General features: G+C 34.9%; 3 protein-coding genes across 5 annotated transcripts; 1 reads left to right on the top strand and 2 right to left on the bottom strand.

Moving 5' to 3' along the window:
- On the top strand, positions 1-5,058 carry LOC102589747 (uncharacterized). Its single transcript, XM_006344810.2, has 3 exons — positions 1-347; positions 3,681-3,827; positions 4,772-5,058. Exons 1-3 carry the CDS (start codon positions 87-89, stop codon positions 4,844-4,846), a joined length of 483 nt encoding a protein of 160 aa, XP_006344872.1. The 5' UTR covers positions 1-86; the 3' UTR covers positions 4,847-5,058.
- Positions 1,035-8,170, bottom strand: LOC102589418 (grpE protein homolog, mitochondrial-like). Of its 3 annotated transcripts, XM_015307603.1 has the most exons (6): positions 7,939-8,168; positions 6,787-7,263; positions 6,513-6,680; positions 5,795-5,923; positions 5,528-5,630; positions 1,035-1,353 (listed from the first exon to the last, which is right to left on the bottom strand). In XM_015307603.1, the coding sequence occupies exons 1-5, from the start codon at positions 8,089-8,091 to the stop codon at positions 5,547-5,549; spliced, it is 1,011 nt and encodes a 336-aa protein (XP_015163089.1). In that variant the 5' UTR covers positions 8,092-8,168; the 3' UTR covers positions 1,035-1,353; positions 5,528-5,546. The 3 variants fall into 3 exon arrangements, with proteins under 3 accessions (XP_015163089.1, XP_015163088.1, XP_015163090.1); XM_015307602.1 differs by lacking the exon at positions 1,035-1,353 and having other exon boundaries at positions 5,180-5,630; XM_015307604.1 differs by lacking the exons at positions 1,035-1,353; positions 5,528-5,630; positions 5,795-5,923 and adding an exon at positions 6,095-6,285 and having other exon boundaries at positions 7,939-8,170.
- A 933-nt stretch (positions 8,171-9,103) lies between these two features.
- LOC102589096 (EH domain-containing protein 1-like) lies at positions 9,104-16,392 on the bottom strand. The gene is made up of 16 exons (XM_006344809.2): positions 16,222-16,392; positions 16,028-16,107; positions 13,579-13,647; positions 13,431-13,488; positions 13,188-13,243; positions 13,071-13,110; positions 12,887-12,951; positions 12,218-12,331; positions 11,956-12,058; positions 11,819-11,868; positions 11,261-11,389; positions 10,902-11,153; positions 10,726-10,805; positions 9,985-10,111; positions 9,733-9,876; positions 9,104-9,570 (listed from the first exon to the last, which is right to left on the bottom strand). Exons 1-16 carry the CDS (start codon positions 16,304-16,306, stop codon positions 9,385-9,387), a joined length of 1,638 nt encoding a protein of 545 aa, XP_006344871.1. The 5' UTR covers positions 16,307-16,392; the 3' UTR covers positions 9,104-9,384.
- Positions 16,393-20,275: the final 3,883 nt, after the last annotated feature.

Here is a 20,275-nt window from a genome sequence, read left to right as displayed (position 1 = left end):
ATCGCGCCACAGCAGTGAAGCAGACTGGAGCTTTTTCCCAGTTTCTGCTTTACTCATCACCTTCACACAATATTTCTCTGATAAGAATGGAAGGAGTAGGTTCTAGACTCGGTCGGGCCTCCTCCAGGTACGGCGCCACCGCTCCCGTTTTTAGCGGTCCAGTCAGAAAATGGAAGAAGCAGTGGGTTACTACTCAGCCTAACAACAATCTTCGTGGCACCGGCAACACCAACAACGTCACCGGACCAAAACTCATGCTTTGCCGTTGGACGCCTCTTGCTTCCGTTCGTTCTGGAGATTCTACTATGCCGGAAAAAACTCCTAAACGGAAGTTCCGATATGCACCTGTAAGTTAACTCTATTCGTGAACGATGTTGTAATTTTTTACTGTTAGGGTTTAGCTATCATTTATCTATTTTTTTTATTTGAAGTTTTGGATTTCCACTTTTCCTGGAAAATAATTTTGTTGGAAGATTGATTTGTTAGTAAGCACACGTTGATTGACGAGATGAGTTGGTCGGATGGTAAACACACTCCACCTTTTAGCTCTGTAATTGTGAGTTTGAGTTACAAAGGGAGGCAAAAAGAGCTGGAGCTCTAAGTAAGCACACATTAACTAGTATTGTCTTAATGTCAATGTTAGTTTTTAATTTTGGTGTCAATGGAACATGTAACCGAGTTATTTTCTCCAATTCAATTTTTTCTTTTTTAGGGTGTGTTTGGTACGAAGGAAAATGTTTTTATGGAATTCTTGGTAAACAAAGTGAGTTTCTTAATTAGTTTTCTAGTGTTTGATAAGTAAGCAAGAAGATATTATTACAAAAGCAGTTGTATGTAATTTGAGTGGGATGGGGTGGGGAGTGGTGGTTTTGGGTAGGATGGTCAAGGGGTTGGGGTTGTGTCACGACCCAATTTAGAATCGTGACCGGCGCTGAGGGGGAGAATTCCAAAGCAAGTCTTACTAGTATTCTACAGACAATCGGGCTGAGTTTTCTTTGTTTTTAGGCCTATCCTGAATTTTCACGTCTCCGAAATTCACAACACAACTAATAGCAATTATAAACCACAACATAATATCCATCAATGATCTAATTGTCACGCAATAAAAATCAATTCATCTCTAAATTACGGAAAAAATTCCAAACTAGTCACTTGACTACAGTTCGAAGGACTAATCCTGACTCAAATCAAAGGAATGACAAATGGAGAGACTCTAAGAGTTTTTAAAGAAACTAAATAAACCATAGCAAATCAATAGTTCTCTTGCCATGCGAAGCAATGTGGGGCTCACCAGATGCTACCAAATCACATTCTCTAGTTAATTGAAATCCTCTTCAATACCACCTAAGCTCTCGCTAAAAACAATTAGCGAGGAGTGAGACGCTAGCTCAGTGAGTAATAATACTTAACCACAATCATTTTAATGAGGGACAAGTCAGAAAACATGCTAGTAAATAATCAAAATGATGTAATAATACCCTTTCAGAAACAATAACCATATTCAATCTTATTTGCCTCATGTAAGCAAAATCAATGTAAATACTTAATAGTAAACTCAGAAAAAAACATTTCCATAACAAATCTTATAGCTGGGAGGTTTCCAAGGATGAATCATGTAATCAGTGTGGCCTTCTCTTTAAGAAGTAACCAATAACAATGAACTCCTCATAAAGGAGTTAAATATTCATATCAGTAGTTCCCTACTGGAGGGATATCAGTAACAATATGCTAGTTCTACCTTCCCACTAACAAGGGCTTTATTAGTAATATGTAACTACAAGGTGCACCACGTCTAACGAACCCTCCGTTAGCTACGAGATTCATCAAGTTCTACTCCCATTTATACTTTTCTTGTAATCAGTAGAAGCATTTCAAAATCGAATAGAGCATTAAATCTTATCAAATCATATTATTTCAAGGTTTAACAATCACATGTCAAAATACTATTTCTCAAATAAGTGTAAAACCTTTTCATTAACAATAATCATATCTTGTAAGAATGAGATCATCTCAAATAATCCTTTCTGTATCATATCAAGTAAAAGACTTGTCCCACATGCAAGTTCAAAACATTCGGTAACACATTTACTTTATAAATCATGTGAAAATCATGAAAGTTATAAACATCAATTGTGGTAAGATTACTACTCACAGTACTCCTGTCGAATTACCAAGTTCGCCACTCGATTACTCGTACGAATTTCTTTGGTCAATCTATAATCACATTCATAACAATTTCGTGTTAACTCCTTCGTTTAGGCTATTTCATGCTAAATTCAGAATACCCAGCCCCTTTTTGGACTTCTTGGTTGCCCACCAATTTGATGCACCATATATATTCAAGCCATGAGTAATTCAGTTGGAGCAATAAACTATTAACTAAATCTATTTTATCCATCTTATTCACATCCAATTCTACATATCCTCTAATCTCTAGCAATCAGATTTCTATCCCCAAAGTAAACTACCTAGGCTAGGAGTCTTAGCAAGTCTGTAAAAGAAGAAGAAAGGAAACAAAGATTTACCTCAAACCTATTTCTCCTCCTACGCCCCTTACAATTTTCACCCTTCAACTCTTTCTTCTCTTCTCTGTTCCTTCGCTGGAAAAGAAACGCAGCTCCTACCGTTCTCTTCTTTTCTACTTTTTCTTATTTTTTTCTTAGTTGCAGCGTTGATGCTCTTCTGTTAGGGCTTTTAGCCCCTTTTTTTTTTTAATTTTTCTAAACGTTTTTGGTCAAACAACACCCAATCAACTTTTTTTTTTTTAAAATAAGAGCTAAATGACATATATGCCCTTATTTTAATATAGGGTATTATAGGTTGGGGGCGTTGGTAGATGGAGAGGAGACAATTAACTTGTAATGTCACTTATGAGTTTTTTTTCTCTTCTAACATTAGGGAAGTCTAAAACATTTTGACCAACCAAATATGAGAAAATCAGAAACCATACAAAACAAACCCCTAGACTCGACATCAACATACTCAGTGTAATCCAACAACATCACCCCTAGACTCTTCAATTTATATATGTGAAGGGAAATTCAGTTTTCTTGCATTTTAAATTATGAAAGTGCATAAAATTGGTTCATTTTTAAATTATATGAAAGCTAAATGTGTCATGGTACTATTGTAAGGTTGTTTCAGATGGTACTCGAATTCCATCTGCAACAATGAAGAAAATTAGCGACAAAGTGAACATGGATCTAGTTCAGGAGTGGTAGAGGTAGAGGTAGGCCGAAGAACTATTGGGGAGAAGTAATTAGACATGACATGACCCAATTTTAGCTTACCGAGGGCATGACCTTAGATAGGAGGTTGTGGAATACATGTATTAGGGTAGACGGTTAGTAGAAAGGAGTGCATTGTTCGTCCATACTAGTAGGCATAGTATCTCTTGTAGTTTTTTGTTTTTCGATTTCTATTACTATCTGATGTTTCTTGTACTTCAATTGTCGTATTATTTTATTGTGGTATTGTTCTTTGACTATCTGTTATTTTTGTTACTATCTGTTGGTTCTTGTACTTTCACTACTATTTGTTGTTTTTCATTGAGCTGACGGTTTATGAAAAACAACCTCTCTACCTTTGACTTAGGGGTATGGTTTGCGTACGCTCTACCTCCCCAGATCCCATTTTGTGGGATTACACCGGGTGTTGTTGTTGACCTCTTGAATATGCAGATTGTTGACTTGAAAGAAAAGAAAAAGGAAGCTCCTGACAACAAAGCTAAATCGAGGAAGCTGAATCAAGCTATCACAAGTTCAACATTGAACGATAACATCTTGACGAAACAAAGCATCAATGATATCTTTGATGACGATTTTGAGGTAATATTTTGATCTTTGTTACCTTTTAGAAAAACAGTTGCATTTCTGTTGTCTATTGTTGTTTTATATTTTCTTCGGTCGTTTGGTTGGGAACAAGACTTATCCCACCATGTATATGGGATAACTTATCCCATCACTATGATATAAAAAATGGTGGGATAAGTTATCCCAAACATGACAACGAAACAAGATAATTTTTTTTTATCCCATCACTAATATTTTTAATCCCTCACACCAAACAAGTTTATGTATGCTCTCCTTTGCTCAATTTTCTACTTAACCTTAATCAAACTTAAATAAGTTTTGATTCACTTGAACGATAAGAAATATCCTACTCGATATGTGGTGAAATTCCAATAAAGTCTTCCCAACTCAGGGTTTGTCCTTTTTAATACGCCAGCTCGTTATTATGTGTAAAAACTAGGACTCTAGAAATCCTCAACAGTCAAATTAATTGATATTTAAAATCCTAAATCAACTAGGGTTTGATTAAATGAATTCTCCATATCCATTTTGCACTAGTCAGGTTCACTTCATTCCAGTAGTAAATAATTTAGGAGTTCTCACACATATTCATACACAACTAATTAGTCCAATATCAACTATTGCCTATATGATTCATTTGTTGACACATTTCGTTCTGTTATAGCTAATTATTCATCTTCTGGTGAGACCTCTGAGGGATTTTAAGTTTGCTGAAATAACTTCCTTCCATGTGGTTTTAGCTCTATCTGTCAACTTTTTTCACTTTCAATCATCATATAATCACATGGACAGACTGAAGGATCTATGTAAGGACATAGCTAAATCTTCTCAGACTGCGGTCATTTCTAATCTTGTTCAATATAGATACCACATCCTTCTAATATGTAGTTTCATTTTTTGTACCTACTTTGAAATTGATACTGGCCAGAGTTTAATGAAGGTTTTTTCGTGTACCTCAGGAACTAAGGACAGATCAGTCCATTCAGACCGAAAGTGAGCCGGATTATGACTTGTACTTGGAAGGTTGTGATTGAGGCACGGCGGAATGGAGAAGATTGGTTGTTATTAAGGTAGATCGTAGTGATATTTAGGTCTAAATGGTTGTAAATATAACCCTCTAGTTTTTGTGCCAACTTAGAATCTAATGTATAAATGATTGTAAATATAATCCCTCTAGTTTCTGTGCCAACTTAGACTCTAATGTATAAATGATTGTAAATATAATCCCTCTGGTTTCTTTTGACGACTTGCTAGTTGTCGTCCTTTTCATAGTGACCTTTCAATATCATCACTATCATAAATATCAATCCCGTCAAGAAGAAAACCTTTAGGCTTATTATCCAAAAACTTGTTTAGAAATATTGTAATGAAAGAAACATCATTGGGAATTTGACCAAATAAGATTGTTCAATTCCTATAAAACCTATCACTAAAATATCTCTAGAGGGAGATAGGGCTAAGTAGAGCGAAAAGGGTTGAGTTAAACTCTATTTGGATAAGTTGAGAGAAAGGACAGCAAAGTAAACCTCCCCCACAATAAAGCAGTCATTATTAACAGACATTACTTAACACTGTAAAACAAAAAATAAAATACTAGAAAAAACTATAACTACTCTGTGAACGGACAGTTCCATTAGAGGATCTGGAACTAAACTCCTTATCAAAAGTGAGCAAATTTTTCTTTTCGAGCTCCAAAATCTTGGTTCATGACCCACCTGTTTAAGCTTCAGTTCTTCAATCTGCCTTCGTACTCTCCATGGCTACCGTCACACCAACTTCAGCTGGCCGAATGATTCGGTCATGCAAGGTGTACCCCGACTGGAACAAGAAGGGAAGTCATGTCTATTAGTCATTCGACTTCAATGAAAAGGGATGTATAAAGTAAATACTAGATTTGCAATAATCAATAAGGATAAAGTGCATGAAGATTGAAATAGCAAATAAAATACACGAATGCCGGAGAAGAAATTCCTAACAGATACCTTGAGGCAGACAGCGACCATGCCAGGAGCCTTTTTAGGATCTGGTACTTGAAACACTGCATTATGCTTATTTGGATCAAATTCTTCATTTGTAGGATCATATTTTCCCACACCAAATTTTTTGAATACCTGAAAAGTAACGAGATGTAAGCAAAAACCAGCACTGAGAAACATATAATGGAGACCTCCTCGCGAAGGTCTTTCGAGACATTTAAGTCGAAGAAGCAACAATAACATAGACCAGAAGGAAATAGGAAGGATTACAAATTTAACCCCTTGAAGTTACTGAACCTTACATTACAATTGGAGCAACAGTAAGGATTTTACTGGGATTTTTCCAATATCAAAGAAATTGTTTTGGAGCTTCTCTTCCAGCTGTATGTGTACATATATAGCAAACTGCAAACCCTCTTCGCTGCTGCTTCATTTCAGAAGCTGGTTGGGGCATTTAGCAGAAGTGAATGAGCAGCAATAGGTTCTTTTGCCATAATCTGTAGGGTTTTACACGGCTTTAAAGGCTAATTTTTGGAACTACCACCTTGTTGAAATTTAAAATTATAAATTTCTCCGGATTCACCCTAAAAGACCTAAGTTGTTTATATTGTAGATTATGTTTGTAAAAAAAAAGGTTGAAGTGTTTCATAGATGAATTCAGAGTCTACGAAAGCAGTAAAAAAGGAACATAAGCCATGGACTATATTTAGGTGAAAAAGTGTACCTCGGAAAGCTGTTTATCAGTCATTTCAACACCTTCCAGAAGTGTCTTCAGAAGTGGCACAGCACCAACAGTATCCTTAGATTCATCAATTTTGGAGAAGCTCTCTTTTACAACAGAAGAAGCCCGTTCCATATTATCAGCAACATCTAGAAGAGATTTCACAAAATTCTGCAATAGCATTTATGCAGAAGATGAGAAAAAATCACAAGCATAACGTAATACTAATAAGTAAATGCAGGACTATCTGGCAAAACATGTGCCTAGAAAAACTAACTTGAATGGCAAACTTTTTGGAATTTTCTGCTTCTCGTTTGGTTCTGTTCATTACATTCTCCATCTCCGCATAAGATCTAAGAGCTTTTTCCTTCATTTTCTGAAACTCATCATCTTTTATCTTTAGGAGTTCTTCCTTCTCAGCCACTAGTTTCACCAAGTCATCCCTAGAAAGATCCTCCGTATCTAAATCAGAATCAGAATCAGAAGATGCAGCTTGTTTAGTACGTCTTCTTCTTCGTTTGACATTTTCATTTGTGTTATCATTGGATGCCAAATCAGGACCTGATTCATCATTCTCATCTTGACCCTGAGAATCAGCAGAAACTGAAGCTTCACATTTTTCATTCACTTCTCCATTCTCTTTTGTGCTTCCCAGTTTGCTTTGGGACTGAGATGTCTCTTTTTCATTATGTTGGGGCGATGCAGAGGATGAAATTCCAAACCGTTGCAAGACAGATTCATGAAATAGAGTAACCTGATTCACCATTAGCAGAACCAGCAATATTTAGGTGCATATGGAAATTGAACATTTCTTCTTTTGACAAGTACAGAGTAACTAATACATAAAATCTCAAGGCATCAAACTTAGTGGAACGTTGATTTTACAGCTCGAGCAAGTTAAAAGATCTATAAAGTTATCTAGGCACTGTACAGTATCTTGATCACAGCAAAAAGAACAAGTTAGCCAGGTAACTATTTTTCAAATTATGTAGGTCTGGATATCCCTTTGAAACCTGACAGAGCCAATCCAACTGATAAACATCCTACAACTGGTAGTGAACATAACACACTCCATACCAAACATCCCAGGAACAAGCTCCAAATATTGCAAACTATCTCAAAATGCAGAAAAAGATTGCTTATAGTTGTTTCTAAAATTAAGCAAGCTAGCAGCCAATTAAGGTACTCCAACATCTGGCACCTTTTTAGATTCTCAAAGTTTCAGTAAAGGTTTCAAGTGATTGTTTTGCATCCTGATTTTTTGCAATATTCTGTTGCTACAGCTAAAGTAACACTAAGATCAACGATTCAAATAGAAGCCTATGATACAGCTAAATTACGAGTACTGCTTAAACCCTAGCAAAACCCTACACATTAAAAATCGACGAAAAATGAACAACTTCATAAGTATTAAGGCACAACATCAAACCTTCTCTTTGAATTCACGAAAGGAGTGAAACTGAGATGCAAGACTGGGAACGTATTGTTGCTGTTGCTGTTCTCGGGAATAGAGGAGCAACGAGCTCCGGCACTGAGCTACGACGGATTTTGGGAAACGAGATGGAATTCTACTAACCAACATCTCCAAATTCACAGTTTGAGCTCAGATTTGGAGAAATGGAGAAGTGAGAAATGTGGAGAAGAGACGTAAATAGAAGTGTGATCAGTTCATCGCTTGTAGAGAAAGAAAATTGTGAATTGTCGAGAAAACCCCTGTCTTGTTCAACAGGGTATTATACCGTAATCCCTTTATTTAAAAAAGAATGACGTCTTTTTCTAATTTCAGCTTTTCACGTGCATGTTTAAGACCATAAGATTAAAAAATAATTTTGTACATTTGACATAACTTTAATTTAAGACCACAAGATTCAAATATCTTCTTTATTTTCTTAAACTCCTGCTAATTTCGTGTCAAGTCAAATTATGTCATTCTTTTTGAAATTGACGGAGTACTGTAAAAGTAATAAGAGGATGCCAGGGTTATATTTGTCATTTTTGAGAAGATACTTCAGTTAATTATGGAAACGTCCAGAAAGGGATAGGAAAATTGAGTAACGGAGGGCCGGAAATCTTCATTTCATGACGGCGTCTACTTGACGAATTTTTTCTGCCCATCTATTTTTTTAATGATAAATATTATCTTAGTTTTTGTTATTCTTTTTTTTTTACTATATTAATAGTAAAAAAAACATGAATCTCACATAATAGATAAAATTGTGCACTAATTTTGGATGTTTGACAAATTCGTAATGTTTGAAACAATTATCTTGTTAACTAAAAACAACACACTTTAACATAAATCCTACAAAATTAAGTGTTCGATAATTTTTTGGAAATTGTATTGAGCATTAATTTAGTATGGCTATATAGCTCCATTCACCTTAACGGTCATCAAGCCTAATCCGTTAATGAAAGCCATAAAACGTTCATAAGGATATTGTGTTGTATTCAACTTAAAATACAATCATGAAATTAAAAATATCAAAAACTCCTTAGAGACGTACCATAAAAAAAACTTAGTTGGCCGATTGGTTCTGCTAATGAATCTTTTTATGAACAACAACATACTCAGTGAAATCTCACTAAGTGGAGTCTGAAGAAGGTAGGGTGTATGCATACCTTATCACTACCTCGTAAATAAAAATATAAAAACAAGAAGCATCAACACAAAAGTAAGATCAAGCCGGATGTAGAATTCATAATGCATATTTACATGCAGCCTTATTTACCATATGATACTATTACTTCAGTACTCACTATTAAGCCCAAGTCTCAATGTGGGAGTTAGAATGAGAATACACGATCCATAAAATAATAAACATCACGTCTGCCAGGCGCCAGCAATTACTCTATGCTATATCAGCTCTGGACCTCGTCAATCGTAAGGATTTCTGAAATTCTTGAGAAGTTCAGGGATGTCATAACCAAGCATGTCATCGACGGATTGTATCAATTTGGGCTTCAACTTCTCAAACTTATCAATGTTATAACCACTCAGAACTTCCCTGAAGTGTTCAACGTTAGGAAAATCCCCAGCTGGTAGATGGTGTTCCTTTTGAACCTGTTTTGATGAGTTGGAAATTAAGACACAATACTAAAGCTCCAGATAAGAATCATGTCACAAGTGCATGAAATTGCTCGTTGGTGCTACACATGCATGCACGTTGACCACATATGTACGTAGATTTGAGACAGACAACAGAGGGGAGAGAGAGAGATGGACCTTCATAAATTGATCTTCCAAGTTATCAACAAGTTTTTGCTGGGTCTTGGCTTTGCCTATCATAGCAGGCATCTCCTTTTTCAGGTGACTGATAATGTAAGAATGTATCTTGGCAGCTCTAGCACGTTTTACGAATTCATTTATCTGCACCAAAATATAGCCTGTTTGTTATCATCATTTTTCAAAAAACTTGGACGCACAGTATATAGAAGTAAGTAAAATGGGATGCCATAATGAAGATTATGAACTTACACGACGATCACAAGCCTTCTTTGGTATGTTTTTCAAGTCTGTAAGGAGATCATCTTGTTCCTTCTCAAAAAGTTCTTTTCCAATCGGCCCTATAGCAGCCTCATTTATTGGTTCGTCATTAAATGATCTGTGAAAGATGAAAAACTACATTATTGAGGAACTCCAAAAAGTGATGAAAGTCTGTAATATTTTGATATCTACAAGGATACAACTCAGAAGGACTCAACATTATGCTCTATACACAAATAGGAAATTAAAATGAAGATATCTGCTTCTAGAGCATGCATGTTATACCTACACACTCAAGCATGAGAGCAAACAGTGTATGGTGGGCGAGTATCTCAAACATGAGGTAGGTTTTTGGACAGAGTAACCCCCCACCCCCATCACCCAAAAAAGCCTACCAGGAGTCAACCACAACCAGTGGCTCTTTTCCACTTTGCTCCCCAGTGACTACAAACCCAACCTAATGATTGGAGGCTGAGTGTTCTTACCACTAGGCTATCCCTCCATTATTGTAACCATGTTTCGAAAAAATAACGGTCTAACTCCCAAATCAGATGTCAAGTCTCATAAGGTGCAATCAAGATCTCAGTTCACTGGCAATAGTCTTAACGTAAGTGCAGGCTTGATACATCTTGAAGACATCCAGAAAAACATAGATATTTGAAATCCCAAAATAATACTCTTACTTTGTTGGGCAGAATACCAGAACTACTTGTAAGAATATAGAGATCATACCCTATGTAGACACGTGCAACTTCAGGGGTATTTAGAACCTTCCCTAAAGACCACATCAATGCTCCGTAAACCCTCATAAGCTGCAGTTGACACCAACAATAAAACCAAATGGTTAGCTTAGTCCAGAAATAGGAGGAAAACCTTAACAGACCCAAAAAAACAAAAGTTGAGCCTACTTGTTGAGTATCAACTTGGTCAGCCTTGTTCAAAACCACCCGTATCTTATCATCATGGCCTCGAAGAGACGCAATCACACGTTTGAATTCATCACTTATATCAAGTTTGTGAGGATCAAACAAAAGAAGAATGAGATCACACTTAGAAGCAAACCAAGACGTCACTCCCGTAAAATCATAGCTCCTTTGTGTTCGTTGTTTTTCTCCTGATAGAACTCCAGGAGTATCAACAAATGTGATGTGCTCCAACAGCTAACATGAGAGAGGGAAAAGATGGGAAAAGGTATTCAGAGTCTGGTGAGTTTATGAGAAAGTTCTGATCATTTAATGTATGAGTACAATCGAGTAGCATAACTCACAGGATGTGGCATTTGAGAACACTCAAACTTTGACAAAAATGCAGATCCAAAAGTTGTCAAACCGCTAAATGGCATATTTGCTTGAACTGCAATTGTGTTCCCTGGAATACTCCTTTCATCGGGTCCATTCTGTATAATTACAGTAAAAAATGAACACCAGTCCAACAAAAAGATTAGCAAAACAATCACTGTTGAGAAAACTATTACCAAACATGCATTCCATGGGTATAGCCTTCTCCTTTCTAACTAAAAGTCTGGTTTAACTAGCAAAACTGTTGCAAAGTATTCTCAAGGAACTCTTTGATGTGATATATTTAGAACTATGTGTTAGGACAGAAGGGAGAAAATATATATCCACAAAAAGAAGGTACAATGAATTGAAAAGCCATCTTTGTCAATTTAGCGCACACTATTTTGACACAACTTCAAATGGAATGAAAGACATTCAACTCAAGGTGAAAACAAAAATAACTTCTCTTTTGTTCAGCAACATAATCCAAAAAAGGACTGAAAACAAGTGACCGCAGTGGTTAACAGAAACAAAGATAAGCAAAGTACCATGACAACCACAAATCTGTCTGTTGTAGGCTCTGGTCCAATGTGAGCACCTACAGACAAATAAGGAGCACAAGTGTCAACAGGAAGCTGTGAACAAACAAGAGACATGGACAAGAAAAAAAAGAGTGTTAGATGACCTGGATAACTGGTTCCAAGTAAATGCTTAATAAATGTAGTTTTTCCTGTTGAGTATTGACCCAAAAGCATCACCATTGGTTTGGCATCAAAATCACTATTTGTCTACCAACACAGAGCAAATGAAGAAAGCAGTCAGTGGCTTCTGTATTACTTTTCCATGGATTAGTACAAAAGAAACTATAGTTGAATGGAAAAGTATAAGCAAGAGTTTCCTCTCCTATATCTTGAAAATAAGCACAACCAACATGATAAACTGCCTACCAGTAATGGAGAGACGAAATCATTAAAGTGATATGTTGCTTCCAGTGGCTTTAGTTTCTGGAGGTACAACTTCTTCAGTCCATCAACTATCGATGTGACGGAGCTTAAAGAGACCTGAGGGTAGATTAACCGAACCAAGCCTCATTTTAAGAGCAAAATCAGAAAATTTAGCATTAAACATGCTATGCAATGCTATAGGATGTATAGGGAGAATAAAAGGAGAGTACATTTCAATGCAAAAATTTCAACAAATGGTTTATAACGTAAAATTAAACAACGTTCTCGTTAATGGATAAGGACAAAAGATGCTCATTTACAAATTGACTTCACAGGGAAAACATCTGATATGATTTCAATTTGAGATAACTAAATGAATTTATGTTTGCAACTTGTGAAATATACAATTTTTAACACAAGTGTGTCAATATTTTAAGGAGTCCAAATAAGGACATCTGTCATATAACTAGGGAGGGTGAAAGTGGGTGGACCGGTGGAAGGTATTCCATTTAGGAGAAAGGATACCAGCTAAACATGGCAAAAATTGGAAAACATGCCATTCAAAAATAAATAAATTATACAACTGGCTAGTAGAAAAATGCATCAACTAGGTGAACAAAAGTGCAGAGGTCTGTGAGCTTACAAATAAAGTACAAGACTAACCACACTAACCTTCTTTACAGATGAAGATGATGAAAACCAATTAGCTGTAGCAGAAGATTGCACTGTAGAACTGCCTGCTTCCGAATCCAATTAGTTAGACATAGACGATCCATCTAACTCCCTTCTCAAATCCCCAAGAATCACTAAGAAAGAAGATATAAGAAAGATGTTGTATGTGTTGAGGAAAAATTACCATTCTGCTCAGGTTCACTTTTAGGCATACGCTTTTTCTTCTGTATTATAGAAAATACAAGTCAGTAGCACCACAATAAATGAAAACTAATGCAGAAAGTACACCAAGCATACTTACAGTTTGAAGTAAATCCAGACCTTCTAAGCTAGGGGGTTGCAAATTTTCAAAGTCAACTGCCATGATCACAATTGTTCTAATTGTAAGAACACTAACAGTATATGACAACAATCCTACAGCTAAAGAAAGAGAACACAAGGCATTGTAATGAACCAACTAGTTTGCCAGAGATCACATTCTAGAAACTTCTCTCGTTGCTAGATTACAGTCTAAAATTTTAAAAATTTAAAGCTTGTTAGTTACCTTCGGCATTTAAGAGATCACTGCTTACTGGGTGGCCAGCTTGTGCCAAAGAGACTAACTAAATGTTTGGAAAAAAGAAAGGATCAGAGTCTTATCTGGATTAAAATTAAATACCAGGTTGAAGTGCAAGTCTGCAATGAACTAGTACCTGCATTGCAGCAATAAATTCTCTAAAACCGAGAAAGCCTTGCCGTTTGGAATCTGCAATTGCCCACACCTTGGGACAGAAGAAAAGAAAAACAATCCATTGAAATAAAATTAGCGAGTTAAGAAGAAGAGAACTGGCAGAAAAGAAGGGATCAATCTGATTCAGTAATAGCTACAGTAGTACTAGGCGGAAACTGACTCATAATAAAGCATACGAGCATAGGGTGGAGAAGTGACACATAATAGTAGACAGTATGAAAGTCAAAAATACAATATTATTGCAGATAGTCAGTTGATACTGGGCATAACCTATGTAGCACTACCAAAAGTAATGTATAAGTAAGCATCTGTTCAATTTTGGGTGTAAGAGAAGGGAAGAGGATAAACTTTGCCATCCAATTCGTTAGAGTTTAATTTCTTCACCATCAAAACTTAGTTGTATCACTGCACTTGTCAAAATACACCCACTTTATCCACTGGCTTAGTTCTGTTCACTAATCACTGAAAAACGTTAACATGAATTGTAAATGGCTAGAAATGGTCCAACATACAGGATTTCCTATTTAACAGGACCTGCTAATCCACATGTCTAATCAATCCTCTTTGAATTTCAGATTGGAGGTCACTCTCATTAGTTGTAAAGATGAAGTTCACAGAAATACTCTCCAGTGTCAACAGTGCAAGAGGTTCACCAGTTTGAAAAGTTCAAATGGCAAAGCACAACACTCAAGTTCGGAGCTACAAGCGCAAGTAATCAGAATGTCAATCGATCAACAGTTCCTCAATCTCGAACTAGTTGGGGTCAACTAATGTGAGTGACAATAACTAAATCCAAACATAGAGTAGCCAAAATTGCCTATATAAATCCTATGCTCTTCATTGTGTTATGTTCTTAGCTAAATCAACATCAATTATGAGAGATGGTATAGCTTTTGACATAACTTTAATTGGATTTTATGATTTTATCTCTACATCATCGTCATAGTATCACACTTATTGATCGTTTTCCTTTTTCCCGATGAGTTCTACACAAGATATGATCGAACCATCTCATGAAACCTTCTCTTTTCATCCTTTATGAGTTCTACTTTTACACTTGTATGCTAAGTTAGTCAGACTCGGGTGCGGGTGTCTAGTACGGGTGCAAATCTAAACGTTGTCATGGTATAAATTCTAAAATTAGTAGCTAGTCGGGTGTCGTTTAGTTTTCCTTCTCTGTAGACATGGATGCAACACCAGAAGTGAAGAGTCCGCGCAACTTAGCTTGTACCCTCTATTGGATGTGATCTTTTTTTATCTTACCTAATCTTGTATGACTACACATCCATTATAGTATTTGCATTTTTAAGACGCTCATCTTGTGGTATGTTGGACGATAGAGATGCATTCACTCTCATTGTATCTCTACTCTCAAATAATTTGTTGGTCTCAGCATTCCAATGAATTTCACTGAATGTGGGATTCCTACAATAGAATCCCAAAAAATCTGGATCACCCAGTGCAATGGGAAAGTCAAACAGAATTTGGTCTCAACAGTAATTGTAACACAAATACCAGATATATATCCATGTAATTACATCACCAAAGAATCAGAGAATACGATGCTAAAGAACCGCTCCCGATCCAATTACAGACATAAAAACAATGCTTAATGACCTACTTCACATCCAATTTCAGACAAAGTGTCATTAGCCCCAATTAACCTTAACTTCCTAAACTACCATCAAGGATCAGAAACAAGAAGTTGCATGAAAAGGTAACTGCTATTTGGTTGAAAGCAATTCAATTATGGAAAATGCTTTGCACGAATCGAGTCAGTTATTAAATTGAAAGGAGAAGAGAACAAAAATCCTGTGTTTACAACATGGACAATTAGAAGTTCACTAGTTTAAGAACTTATCCTCCTCCAATCTGAATATTGAAGATTACTAGGGCCTTAGTAAATCTTATTATTGTATGGAACCATTCACGATGAAGATCAAGATTGTATTTGTTATGAATCCAATTTTTCCATGTTTGGTTGGTCAAAATATTTTGGAAAATATTTTCTCTAGGAAAATGACTTCCTTAATCAAAGTACAGAAAACAAGTTACATAAGTGACATTGCAAGTTCATTATTTCTTTCCAACCCACCCAACACCCCCACCCCCTACCCTTGACTATCCCAACCCTTGCCACCCTCGAACCACCAGTCCCCACCCCATCCCGTCCACATAGTATTTTGCTAGATTACATATATATGCTCTTGGAATAATATTTCTTTGCTTACTCACCAAATACTAGAAAATAAGCCAGAAATCCACTTATTTTCTAACAAAACATTTTCTAGGAAAATATTTTCCTTTCATACCAAACACTTAATCTTACAAGAGCTGAAACATATAACTATACTCGCTAGCAAAAACTGTAACTCTAAGCCATTCTACTGCACAGGGGAAAGAATAAAAACCTGTTTGAGGTCCTGCCGAGGCAAATTGGACATAGCAAAGAACTTGATAGCATCACCGCCAGTGAGACGTCCATCTCCATCTGATAAAAATACCCAAATTCATTTTTCAGCATAAATTTGTGAAATCAAATGGAGCATACATACATATACATATATAATTATACACACGAAGAGGATCATCATAATGAGGGTACCTGAATCGGCTAAACTAAACCATTGTTGATAGATTTTCTCATGATCTTTGGAGCACCGATTAATCGGAGATGTATCAAACTCCATTATTCAATTGGCTTTTTCACCTATCTGAGTGCCTTGCTTTTAGGGGAACACTTTTTATGTTTCCATTTTCCTTCACTGATTTTTTTTTGTAGGAAGAATATTTGTATGTAAATAATTTATATTTATCAAATTAAGTAAGTAGTAACTTTTTAAGTTTCAAAATTATTTATTAAAAATTTTTTATTATTACTTTATATATGTCATACTAAAATTAAAGTGATAATTTTGAAACTATAATAATAGATGTGTCGTTTGAAGTAAGATTTGTTTCTAAAATAGGAGAAGATTTTTTTTAGTATCCTACTAGTAAGAATGATTTGAAATATGCACCGTACTTAATAATACCATGTTGAATATTGAATTATATTATTTTTTTGGTTATTATCGAACTCTTGTTTTATAGTTAATCAAGTTGGCTATTCATACAAAATTTATGTGTATAAATCACATTTTCCCCTTGTTAATCATGTATTTGTTAAGTTTCCCTAATAATTAGGTAAAGAGAAAGGTGAAAATAAGTTGTTTGTTTCCAAACGGTAAAACTTAATCCCACTCCTCTTTTTTTTTGTGCAAACTAAGTATTGTATTAAACAATCTAATACGGGAATCTTAGTAGCTCAGTTGATCGGCTACAATAACGACACTTGTACCTTTGTAGAACAACACTTACATTAGTAACCAACATGGGTTGTGCTGCACTGGTGGGAGTGTTTCACCCTTAACCAGGGGTCTCGGGTTCGAGCCCTGGGTATGGAGAAAATTCTGTTGGGAGCGCCACCCCCGAATGGGCCCTGCAGAGCGCGATCTAGATTTAATCGGAGCTCCAATATGGTCTCCGAACACCGGGTGGGAAACCAAAAAAAAAAACACTTACATTAGTAGAAGTAGTGATGTTAACATGAAGTACATAAGTAGTATTTTGTCTATTATGTACATAAGCAAAACGGTTAGTGATTTGTTAACAATTACAAAATATAGTTGTTTGGATATTACTTTTACCACATATATGCAATAGCAAAAGTGAACAAGTCTAATTATATCTTCAAGTAAATCAAATGGTGAGCATGTATTGTTTGAGCGAATAGACGAAAGTGTCAAGTTGGCAATGATGAGGTTGTAAATGGCCTAATATTTGGCACCTAAAAAGGGTGTTTGGGTGGAGCTAAAAGAGGTGTTCGGTCAATAAGCTAACTTTTTATTGTGAAGAGCCTAAATATTGGCAATATAAGAATTCTTATAATTTTTCGTAAGATACTATTGAATATATATAAATTATTGTACATCACACAATAACACAATTGCTTATCTGATTTCCCCTTAGGTTTGAGCTTAGTTACAAAATCTCAATTAAGCAAGTGAAGTTTTCTTTTTAAATCAATGGAACCCCAACTAAAGTTATGCTCATAACGTTCTAATAGATTAATCTTATATTTTGGTAGGTGAATAAATTAAATAAATATGATTGAGGAAACTATTTAGTGCATTTTTAATAATCGTGATATATCATGTAATTGATAGAATTTAACTTTTCAGCCCGCAAGGCGCTAGCCAAAATTATCAATAATAAATAAGTAGTTGACCTTAATGGAAGTTGCAACGAAGATGGGAAAACCCAAATATTTTCCAAAGTGATGACTCTCCAAAATATTCAAATTGTTTTTTTTTTTTTTAAATTGGGAATCCTAAAATAAAAGTCACGAATTTTAAGATTTTTAATTTTGTTTGTTTATTAAAAAGAGAAATCGTGAATTAAAAAGAAATTTACCTTGAATCTTGGCAATGATGATTTTTCTAGATTTTCAATGACTTAAAGTTGGAGCATCTTTGTGTAAAAAATTAAAAGAAAATATAAAGATGGATGAAAAAATCTTGCTAACTAGGATTGAACCAGATACCACTTGAAAACGAACCCTTAAATTGGTGAACCATTTAGTCATTTGAAGCATATATTACTTATTACTTTACCTAATATTTAATAAGGAAAAAGGACATCATGCATGAAAATATCAAATACATCAACAACTAATTATTACAATCATCAATAGTAAACAAATGAATGGAATGATAATCCTCAGAAACAAAAGATGATAATGTCCTAACTTTTCCATCTCCTTCTAATTCAAAATATTTTTCAGTAGGACCAAGTACAATAAGTTGTTGCACACTTGCAAAATCTATCTTATTTGTGTACTCATTAACTAAGTCAATAAAAGAAATAAGATTAGGATCATATCCTTTTCAATAATGAACCAATCTCTTCACATAATGTGGTTCTGAATTATTAAGTCTCACCATCATGATGAAAGTATATGGTGACATTTATTATTTTAATAACCTACAAGGATTTAAATAAAATAATTGTACAATACTAGATAACATATTAGCTAAGTGAAATAGTTAAGTATTAAAACATAATGTTAGTTAGTCAGTATTCACATTAGGAAAAAGAGGAAAATGGGCAGTGATACATTAAGTACATGAAATTAAATTGTTAAGCATTAAAGTTAAGTCAACATTATTAAAATTAAATTTTTAAGTGTTAAAATTAAGTCAAATTAGGAAGAGTTAACAAGTCATATTAAACTATTAAGTAAAAACCAAGTCATATTAAACTGTTAAGTATTAAAGTTAAGTAAAAAAATAAGTCATATTAAACTGTTAAGTATTAAAGTTAAGTAAAAAAAAAGTCATATTAAACTTTTAAGTATTTAAGTTAAGTCATAAACTAGAAGAGTTAACAAGTCAAATTAAATAGTTAAGTATTAAAGTTAAGTCAAACTAGGAAGAGTTAACAAGCCATGTTAAATTGTTAAGTAAAAAATAAAGTTAAGTCACATATTAAACTGGAAGAGTTAACAAGTCAAATTAAACTGTTAAGTATTAAAATTTCAAACTAGGAAAAGTTAACAAGTCATATTAAATTGTTAAGTATTAAAATTGAGTCAAACTAGGAAGAGTTAACAAGTCATATTAAATTGTTAAGTAAAAAACAAGTCCTTTTAAACTGTTAAGTATTAAAGTTAAGTAAGAAATTAGTCATATTAAACTGTTAAGTATTTAAGTTAAGTCACATATTAAACTAGAGGAGTTAACAAATCAAATTAAATTTGTTAAGTACTAAAGTTAAGTCAAACTAGGAAGAGTTAACAAGTCATATTAAATAACTTGACATCATATCATCTTAGGAAACATTAAACATTTTATTCATAACATGTGGCTATTTTTTAAAATTCAAGTTGTAAGAATATTTCTAAGTGAGAACCATACTGAAAATTGCAGAAGTGTATGATTCTTAACTGTTAAACTATCAAAAAGAATAGAGACATTCCACAAAGAAAATATAGGTCTACCTAATTATTACTTTAAAGGATGACAATAAATAATAACCCCTAACAAGTAGATAGTAAAAAGACAAACAGACAACAAATTTTAATAAATGAGATAAAGAAATCAATAAATAAACAAGTAAACTAAAGAAGAAGATAAACAAATCAATAAATAGACAACTCGACAAAAGAAGAAGATAAAAAAATTAAGGGAAAAAGAACAAATATACCCCCCGAACTTTGATAAATGGTACATCTATGCCCTCCGTTTTACTTTTCATCCATCTCAGCTCCTACCGTCCAATTATCGATGCACATATGCCCTCTCACTAACTGCACTTTCATTTTGTACACGTGGTTAAATCCTAAGCAACTACCCCGTTGACCATTGCTTCTAACTCATAAACTAAGAACCCGCCCCATAACCCAATACCCACCCAATTTGTAACGCCACGTATCCTAGATAGACCATAATGCAGATTTCCAGAAGTACAGGTGTCATCTACGGAGGCCGCCTATGGATCGTAACGTGGTCCACAAAAAAACCCAGAAAACCTTGACCGTAAGTGGGACCACGGTTCGTGGAACGTCGTTCGCAGAAAACCCAGACCCACGGCCAAGACCTACGGACCGTAGGTTGGAC

Source organism: Solanum tuberosum, unplaced genomic scaffold (genome assembly GCF_000226075.1).
Source record: "Solanum tuberosum cultivar DM 1-3 516 R44 unplaced genomic scaffold, SolTub_3.0 scf00056, whole genome shotgun sequence".
Classification (NCBI taxonomy): Eukaryota; Viridiplantae; Streptophyta; class Magnoliopsida; order Solanales; family Solanaceae; genus Solanum; species Solanum tuberosum.
This window is presented reverse-complemented; position numbering and strand designations above follow the sequence as displayed.